General features: G+C 39.7%; 1 protein-coding gene and 1 long non-coding RNA gene across 2 annotated transcripts; one reads left to right on the top strand and one right to left on the bottom strand.

Annotated features, from left to right (window-relative positions):
- Nucleotides 1-1,503: 1,503 nt before the first annotated feature.
- Nucleotides 1,504-9,698, top strand: btbd3b (BTB (POZ) domain containing 3b). Its single transcript, XM_015028964.1, has 4 exons — nt 1,504-2,525; nt 3,845-3,935; nt 7,166-7,284; nt 8,660-9,698. Exons 1-4 carry the CDS (start codon nt 2,188-2,190, stop codon nt 9,690-9,692), a joined length of 1,581 nt encoding a protein of 526 aa, XP_014884450.1. The 5' UTR covers nt 1,504-2,187; the 3' UTR covers nt 9,693-9,698.
- Nucleotides 2,540-3,904, bottom strand: LOC106945343 (uncharacterized). Its single transcript, XR_001424539.1, has 3 exons — nt 3,812-3,904; nt 3,522-3,669; nt 2,540-3,367 (listed from the first exon to the last, which is right to left on the bottom strand). It is a non-coding gene; the product is annotated as an uncharacterized LOC106945343 (long non-coding RNA).
- Nucleotides 9,699-9,921: the final 223 nt, after the last annotated feature.

Consider the following 9,921-nt stretch of genomic DNA (forward strand, 5'->3'; position numbering starts at 1 on the left):
ATGTTTTTACTATATATGTAATGCTAACTTTCAGTTGGGTCAGTTAATGTCAGACAAAATAGTTCTGCTTTTATACAGTGTATGCAAATATCTGGTAACAACTCTGATGCTGATGGCACAAAATGTTTTGATAGTTTTGTAACAAAAAAAACAAAAAAATCACAGCTTGACTTAGATGAAGATAAAACTGCAAATGTGACAGTATCAAATCAAATGTGAAGAAAAGTGAGCCTGCACATTTAAACAAGGTTTTGGTAAGAAGGCTAAGAAAAAAACATCATTGCTGAACATAAAGCTGAAAATAATTAAGAATTTGACCAAGCAGGCTAACATGCCTGAGTTTCAACAGCCTAGATTAGACTTAATCTGGGCAGTAAGATTCAAAACATGCTGCAGCAGCACAGGCATGCCCACCGCTAATGTCTCAGTTCACTTCCCACATTTCTGAAGAAATAATTTATATAAGTTAAATGAATGATCAGTTGTTACTGAAACACTGGAGAGTTGAATGGGTATAATAGCCTTTGTACCAATCTGAAGGTTGAATAACCCAAACAACAGATTAAAAACAATAAAAATCTTTGTGGGCTCACATGTCCATTTATTCAACAATTTAGTTTTTGAATTGAAAATGTTGCTTATTTTGATTGACATAGTTTTCAATTAAAATGCGATTAATTGCAAATAATTACTTACAGATCATAATTAACTCAATCGAAACTTTGAATAAATTGATTATTAAATATGTCCCCACATATTTAGTAAGAAAGGAAACAATTACCGGCAAAATTGGAATTGATACATTAAAAAAAAAGATGCCTCTCTAGTGTTCAGTGAAGGAGTGTTATTTACGTAAAAGTCTTGTATCTTTGTGCAGCTGAAATGCAGGACAGATACTCAATAGCGTGGCAAGGGTGTAAATAAACAATTAAAGCCTCAAAGGAAAAAAGTAAAGCTACTGTGCAAGTTAAACAAGAAGGACAAATAATCCATATGCATTTAGAGAACATTGTGCTGAGAGTACATTGTATTCTTAGCTCCATGTACTCTCCGGATGGGATGATAAAAAATTTACAAAGACATCTTTGAAGGTCTTTTTTGTTCTTTCAAAGAAAAGTTGTTTGAAACATCTCGGAGGTAGAAATCTATGGTGAAGCAGTGTAATCCCACTATAGGTGGGGATTCGATACTTTCAACCGCATTCAATACAAATGTCATATGATGACTAATCAAATTCTACCTAAACAATTATTAAGTTTATTTATTGGAGTTAAAATTGAACCCTTTGGCTTCAAGTAAATGAAACACATGGAGGAAAAGCTGTGGATTAATCTGTCTTTCTTATGAGACATGACTGCCACTTTAATTGAGACGTACCCAATTACATATTCAAGCATGTGCAGCCCTATAGGCTGAATTAGCTAATCATAAATGCTGCCTGCTGCCATTGGCTGAGCTCCTGAGAGAGCTCTAAACTGTGCTGAGAGGGGGGCGGGCATGCGGGGGCTCTCAATCTCTTCTGCGCTCTCCCATTCAACCCCTGTAGTCAGCAGAACGAGAGGCTGAGCGGAGCAGCGCAGCATTCACAGCTCCTGCATCCTGCAGATGAGTCTGCTCCGAGGAAGAGAAGGGGAGAAAAAAAACGATCCTGCCACACAGAGAAAAAGAGTCACAGATGAACAGAGGCAGAGAGGGGATGAAAAGCACAGAGGGAGAAAGAGGGCAAAATGACAGGACCTGAGTAAAAGGTGCTGCCTGAGGACAACTGCAGCGATACTAAATCTGGAGCTGTCAGGACAACCCTCAGTGAGCCAGCGAGTGAGAACGGCAAGGAGAGGAGGAGAGAAGAAGTGGATTTGAAGAGCTGATCTTATCACTCTGGACAAGCAAAGATGGGAACCCTGAAAGGCTCTCCATCACCAGATCAAACTTCACATCAGAGAAAAGCCTTCAGATCGCCGGTTTGAAGCTTCTTCTTCAGGGAAGTGAGAAAACAGAGAAGAGACATATCCTAGTAGTTCCAAAAGCTGGTGGAGCAGACCTCACGCAGGACTCTTGCTGCCGAACTGCTCAGAGCGGCTCAAATCTCTCCTGTCCTCATCCCCCTCAGCCCTCCATCACACCTGGCTACTCCTGCCGGATGTCTTCTCTGCATGCTCTCCCACTGCTCAGCAGTTGAACACACTCATGGTCGATGCCAAGGGAAGGAACATGAAATGTCTGACTTTCTTCTTAATGCTTCCTGACTCGGTGAAAAGCAAGTCAAGCAAAAGCTCCAAAAAAGGGAATGCCAGTGGCAGCTCCAAGCTGCCCCCAGTCTGTTATGAGATAATCACCCTGAGGAGCAAGAAGAAGAAGAAGATGTCTGCGGAAATTTTTCCCACCAAGAAGCCGGCATCCACCACCACCACCACCACCAGCAGCAGCAGCACCACGGTGCAGGAGTACCAGCAGCAGAACCTCAACAACAACAACACGATACAGAACTGCAACTGGCAGGGACTCTACTCAACTATAAGAGAAAGGTACAGTACGCCAAACAGGGAAGCTGCACACTGCAACACAAATGATTCTCATGACTGCAACTATTTGGAGACTTACATGTGTACTGATGAATGAGAAACTTGTAGAAAGATTCTCATTTATCAGTATCTCAGACAGAACTAATGCAAGCTAGTGACCTTCATATTTGTGGTTAGCTATAGTGAATGTGAGAGTGTCATGGTATGATTGTCTTAAGTAAAAAAGAAAAAAAACAGTATAAGGATCATTGAATGAAAATTAAAACAAAAAATATAACAATTTTGTTGTTTTTATTAAAGTAGACCATAAATAATTTGTAATGGTGTTAAAATTCTTGCTTTTTGCAGTTGGGAAATTGAACTTCAAATATTCATAATCTTCATAGTAGTGTAACAATCTGGTATTAACAGGTTAGGTGGTCTGGCTATCTGCTTAGGTAGCTATCTGACATTCTGCAGCTTATCAAATTTAAAACAATATCACCTTAATAAGAGCAATGGGTTGCAGTCTTTTAGATTACATATTGTTCATGTGTTTCACAAATTAAAATGTTTCCAAACGGCAAAATGTATCAATTTTTGTGAGCAAGAGAAAAGTGTAGGAAGGAGCCTTTTTCTCAGCCATCTGGACAAGCAGTGCTCAGCAGTCATTCCAGCCAATCCACTGGAATCTTATTGAAACAGCTTTAAACTGCACACGTTAACCGTATGCGTTTAAAACCTCGGTGTACCTCGACGGCTGCAACCGGCCCCTGCCGTTGTGCCGGTGTTCTGTCAGCACTGTCCTCATTCTGTTGGGGAGACCTCTGTTTACAGCCTCTCCCACTCCTCCAGCCTTCACTGCTCTGATGCAGTGGAGAACAGACAGGCAGCAAGTGTGTTTGATATGCACAACATGCAGAGGCTGATCTGTGCTAAAAGCTAAATATTTACTTTGGCCTATCTGTAAAAGGCCCCAGCTGTTCGGAGCAAAACGTGGGCTTTTCTTTTTTTTCTGACCTGGCTTTTGTTGTCTCTCCAGAACGTCGCGGGGCTGTTTACCCACCCCAGTGACATGTACTCAATAATATATGAGCACAGCTTTATTGTTGGTCCCGTTCTTTCACAGCGGGGACTTTCCATTAAGTTTGCAGTCTTGTTCGTCTGTCTTTGTGAAGAGAGAAGACATAAAACGAAATGGTATGAGGAGAACTCATACGGATGAGACTGCTTTAGTTTAAATAAAGCAGGATGAAGGATGCTACTGAGCAGTAATGTTACCAAACTGCTGAAATACTATACAGACGTACTGATTTTGTTCTTCTGCTTTTCTTTCCCTTCAGAAATTCAGTGATGTTCAACAATGAGCTGATGGCAGATGTTCATTTTGTCGTGGGTCAGCCTGGAAGGACCCAGCGGCTGCCGGGCCACAGAGTAAGAATCTATATCAGTAAAAATAACAGCAACAAGAAAAGGAAATCAACAAACAAGGGATCAGGCAGGCTGAGTTTCATAGAAGGTCATTTCATAGAAGCATGAAAATAATAATCTTCCATCCTGTGCTTTTGTGGAAGTGAAATCTTTTGTGCTCTGTTCTCACTTCCGCACCATGTGTCTTTTCCAAGACAGTCTTCAATTATTTATATAAATGAGGCTGAAAGAGAGCGAGCAAGAGGAAGGGGTCGTCTCCTCCTCAGCAGTCATCTCACACAAAATAGATTCGCCCTTGTCTCAGCCCAAACTATGCTTTTCAGAACTGCTTTGGAGGTAACCGACTTTAAATCCAACAAAGGAAGATGAGAAAAGAATGGGAATTTACAAATATTAGGGTCCATTTAAAGTGATCCCTGGTTTGGTTGTTCCATTAGTGCGATTTATTTAGGCAGATGAAAACCCAAAGACTCGCACTAGTGTGCAGACTAAACCGCACACCAGGTACGAAGACCACCTCAATTTCAAACAAACTCTAGAGTGATGTGTTTATGGTCTGAATGTGATCCCACCTCAATCCTACACCTCAACCAGTCGGTGGCTGCAAACTTCAGCCAAATGACTTCCCATATTCAGATATGTGTTGCATTGTGGGATGCGGTAGAGTAAATGACATTGCATTTCTTTTTTTGCTAAGCATAAACTGACATGTAAGCTTCAAGCCAGGCTCTCAAAATCATTACACTTATTCAATTATTTTGTCTGAAATAGTAACCAGAAAAACTAACAATTTGATTAAATTCTTTTCACGTGCTTTCAGACACCAAACCACCAGGAAAAGTTAGAAATTAAGCTCAAAAACTGATTTGGATAAAAGTAAACGAACTATGGGTGTGAAAATGCTCTTAGGAAAGATTTTGGAAAAGATTTCGTATACTGTAATGCTATAATTCACAACTAACTCGTTTAAGCATTCCTTAAACTACTTTAGTCACTGAACCTTTATAGCTTACTCTGCAGATATCTGCTATGACTTCAGACATTTAAAATGTTTGACTTTTTTGTTTTTTTAAAAATCAGAATTTTTCTCACAAATAAGTAAAGGGAGCAAGCTTTCGAATTGATGCGTAACTACGCTAACTTCTGTCCCTGACTTTCAGTTAGAGAAAAATAACTAAAGTTTAACCAGGTCACAAGGCATTTTTAAATGTCTTCTGCAAACATGATACCAAACTTTTACTAATAAGCAATTTACTGATGAAAAACTAGAAAAAAGTATGTTATCGCTTATTAATTCGTAAATAAGAGCGGAATTTCAAGCAGGAAAATCCCACTCAGCTCTCAATAGACCATAGATGCAAAGATCAGAACTACTTCAGTCGGTTTCAATTAAATTCCAGCTGTTTAGGTGCTAATTTCAACAATTTAAAACCTGCAAATAAGTCTGCTTTATTTAAGAAAATAATTTTTTTCTAGATTAGTTATCATTAGATGCTCAGATAGTTAGTATTATATCTAACTTGTACCATAATGTTACTTAGCCCAACGTCTTTGTTTCCTCTGCCCACTGAAGTGTCTGCTCTTTCAAGATGTTCAGATAAATAATTAAGATCAACTTTTTCTTAGACCGTATGCCCTCTATGAATGCACTCTCACATTTACTTACTTTAAACACAATTACACAAGATTAATACGGTAAGTCCCTTTAATATCTTAAATTCACCCGTCCAACCACATTAGCTTTCAATAGCTCCATTTTCTCTCTTTTGGTTCATTATATGGGACCAAATGAATTATATATGATTTGGAGCTGCAGTGCTCTTGGTGCATTTAGAGAGAACAGTTATGGAAGAATGATTTGATGGCCCTTTATGCTGAGACATTATACCAATAGGATTTAAAGATATTCAGCTCAGCAATCTTTATTGTGTCCAGTTGGCAGGAAATTACACAACCATTAGCTTTGCAGTTAGTTCCTTAGCAAGCCAAGAAAATATCTAAAAGCATTAAATTTGTTTATATCTATGAAGTACATTAGAGCATGACCTGAGACTAATTTAATTCATTTCTACTATGTTGTTCCTTAATCCACATACAAGAGCATGTGTGTCTCCCATAATGAAGGAAACGATATATGTTTTAGAAAATTGTATTACAGCATGTACCAGCATCTACAACAATAGTGATATCTTTTCGAGCATTTCCCCCTGACTGGCTGCAATTTAGAGAAATTTATTTCAGGAAATTTATGCCACCCACATCTTCACCTACACATGCTCGCACAAACACTTCCACACAAAGATCTGAAACCTGAGTTTATAAACAGAACTTGAGGCCCTGCAGTGTCTAATCGAAGCGTGCCTATTAATGAAAACGGTGATTGTGTTGCATCTAATTTCATCATGATTCAGATAATTCATTAATTCCAGCAAACTGAACCTTTAGTGCACTCTGTTAAGTATCTAGAAATCTGCCTTCCTGTCCGCAGGGAAAAGGAAAGCTGGCTAAGAACTGCAGAGAAAAATCAAAGGATTAAATATTTCCATGACTTAAGCTTTTCTCAGATACTTGCATTTTTATCCAAACAAAAAAAGGATATATTGGACCTCGTCTTTCGCATATCCATCTGACTATGCCAAACTTTGCATAGTCGGATAACAAACGTGTTTACTTTAAACAAAAGGCTAGGTTTTCCAGGCATAATCTATTGTCAAGTCATTGTTGGTCAGAGTTCTCACAGAAATGAAACATTTGCTTTTTTCTGTGGTTTTACAAAATGACCTGAGCAAAAATAATTACAACCCGACCTCAGTAATTACTGCATAAGCTTTTATCTGCCATCACAGGCATCAGGCGGTTCTAACTGCAAACAAGCTCTAAGCGCCTGATTTTAGGCAATTCCTCTGATTAAATATTTCTATCTATCTATCTATCTATCTATCTATCTATCTATCCATCTATCTATCTACCTATCATACTGATGGTATGCAGACTCTATATTGTTAAGATTTCACTTAATGTTTTTTTTTTTTTTTTTTTTTTTTATTTTGTGGTCAGATATTAAGCTGCACCCTCATACAAGATGACTAACAAGTGCCATTGGCAAAAAGTCTGGGGCATGAATCATTTTTGAAATCTCAAACCTCCATAACTGTACATATAAAGATACAGAGATGTGCTAGTAAGTTGTATATTCTCCATTGTCACAGTGTTTTCTCTTCTTCTTTCCACAGTACGTACTGGCTGTAGGCAGTTCAGTGTTTCACGCCATGTTTTATGGTGAACTTGCGGAGAACAAAGATGAAATTCACATACCAGATGTGGAACCAGCAGCATTTCTGGCCATGCTAAAGTAAGGAGGTTCAGACTGTTTGTCTATTTTTCCCTCACATCACTGATATGTTACTGATGCTCTTTGTCTAGATCAACGCTTTTCTGTTATATTTTGGATGAAACTGCTCAAAACTCATATGACTTATTACACCCGTCCATGCAATAGTCAAGCGTATTATCTGTAGTGAGAGTACATAAGTACAATCTTTGACTCATTTATGCCAAAAAGAATCACACTCATGTTTTCTGAGGAAAGAATGCTGATTTAATTACAGTGAAACACCCAAAATTACATTTTTTGCTCATTAAGTGAAAATAAATAAATAAAGTACACTCTGATGCACGGTAGAACTAATAGTGGATTCTGTGATGAGCTGTTCAGGTCCTGCTGCAGCACAAGCTTTCCCAAACCATGACACATCCACCTATATGCTTTATAGTTGGTATCAGGATATTTTTCCCCTAAAAATACCAAACATGTCCTCTGTTCTGGTGTCTCAATTATCTAGTCTTAAACTCATCTCCCAAAGAAACGCTATTCCATAAGTCTTGGTCTATGTCTGTTTTTGCTCAGTATGACTTTCATGTTAGTCTTGGAGAGAAATGGTTCCCTCATCACATCTCTCATGAAAGTTAAACTTGTGCAGTTTATTTCTGGCTATGCAGGGATGCACTTTCACATCAACAGCACAAAAGAGATTTTCGGAAAATATTTTTAGCATTTTGCAGTCTGCTCTCAGGTTGACCTTGCCTGGATGGACAGGCTTGGCTTGTAGTTTGTTAGTGTTCTCCATTAGGAGACTACGTTCTGTACAGTGTATTGGCTGATTTCAGATTATTTAGAGACCTTTTTAAACTCCTTACTAGAGCAAAAAGCTGCTGCAATCTTCTTTCTGAAAGTCTCATTCAGCTCCATTATCACCAATGGGTTCACTCTCACTTTACTCGACAGGAACATAAAAAGCTAAATGTCTGAGGTGTCAACAAGATAAACCTGAGTCAAAATGCTGAGTCATGATGTTGTCATGTTGGGCACTTGATGTGCAGTTTTAGCCCATTTAAATGGGACTCAATCTTCCCAAAAGATTCAGAAAATCTGAGGATTTTCTGGTTTATTCCTCAACAGAAACTGCATTTTGATCAAATTTTAAATAAAATTTTCACAAAAGCCTATTCTTCAACATTTATCATTTTTTATTATTCTTTAGTATTGATCCAATTTGAACTAAATATTGACTAAATAAATGACTTTACAACGAGGTAAACTCACAATTTCCTTTCACTAAATTTCCTAATTTCAATAATGTTGCTATTCTACCTCGCCTGATTTTACAATAACATGCTAAACATCATAGTTTGATGATGTGTCTAACGTCCAATTTCTACTCCAACAGGTATATATACTGTGATGAAATTGACTTGACTGCCGACACCGTGCTGGCCACTCTCTATGCTGCCAAAAAGTACATTGTCCCTCACCTGGCACGTGCCTGCGTCAACTTCCTAGAGACAAGTCTGAGCGCCAAGAACGCCTGCGTGCTGCTCTCCCAGAGCTGCCTGTTCGAGGAGCCAGAGTTGACACAGCGCTGCTGGGAGGTGATTGATGCCCAGGCTGAGTTGGCTTTACGTTCAGAGGGTTTCTGTGACATTGACTCCCAGACCCTGGAGAGCATCCTACAGCGAGAGACGCTCAATGCTAAAGAGATAGTGGTCTTCGAGGCTGCACTTAGCTGGGCTGAGGCCGAGTGTCAGAGACAGGAGCTCACATCTTCTACTGACAACAAGCGTAAGGTCCTGGGAAAGGCCATGTACCTCATACGTATCCCTACAATGGCTCTGGATGACTTTGCCAATGGAGCGGCCCAGTCTGGCGTGTTGACGCTTAATGAGACCAATGACATCTTCTTGTGGTACACGGCAGCCAAGAAGCCCGAGCTTAAGTTTGCAAGTCAACAGAGGAAGGGCCTGACTCCGCAGCGCTGCCACAGATTTCAGTCCTGTGCCTATCGAAGCAATCAGTGGCGCTACCGCGGCCGCTGTGACAGCATACAGTTCGCTGTAGATAAAAGAGTTTTTATCGCCGGGTTTGGCTTGTACGGATCTAGCTGTGGCTCAGCAGAGTACAGCGCCAAGATAGAGCTGAAGCGTCAAGGTGTGCTGCTGGGGCAAAACCTCAATAAATACTTCTCTGACGGGTCCAGCAACACCTTTCCAGTATGGTTCGAGTATCCGGTCCAAATTGAGCCAGATACTTTCTACACTGCCAGTGTTGTTCTGGACGGAAATGAGTTGAGCTACTTCGGACAGGAAGGGATGACAGAGGTACAGTGTGGTAAAGTGACATTCCAGTTCCAGTGCTCCTCAGACAGCACCAACGGCACCGGGGTGCAGGGAGGGCAGATTCCTGAACTTATCTTCTATGCTTGACAACACGTCTAATTATTTCTCTCATTTTTAGTGCACTTACTGAAGCAGAAATGTATCACTTTGTGCATAACGGAAGGTGTTATTTTGTTGCAGCTTGATGTTAGACCCTTGATATGTTTTCTTTACTTATTTTGACATGAGCAAATGGTCCAGCTCCTGGTCAATTTGCCCCGTCACCATTTCTTAACCGGTGTAATTTCCTCCCCAACTATACTTGCATTTTATTGGC

Source organism: Poecilia latipinna, unplaced genomic scaffold (genome assembly GCF_001443285.1).
Source record: "Poecilia latipinna isolate Pla-1442-1.1 unplaced genomic scaffold, P_latipinna-1.0 Scaffold140, whole genome shotgun sequence".
Lineage (NCBI taxonomy): Eukaryota > Metazoa > Chordata > Actinopteri > Cyprinodontiformes > Poeciliidae > Poecilia > Poecilia latipinna.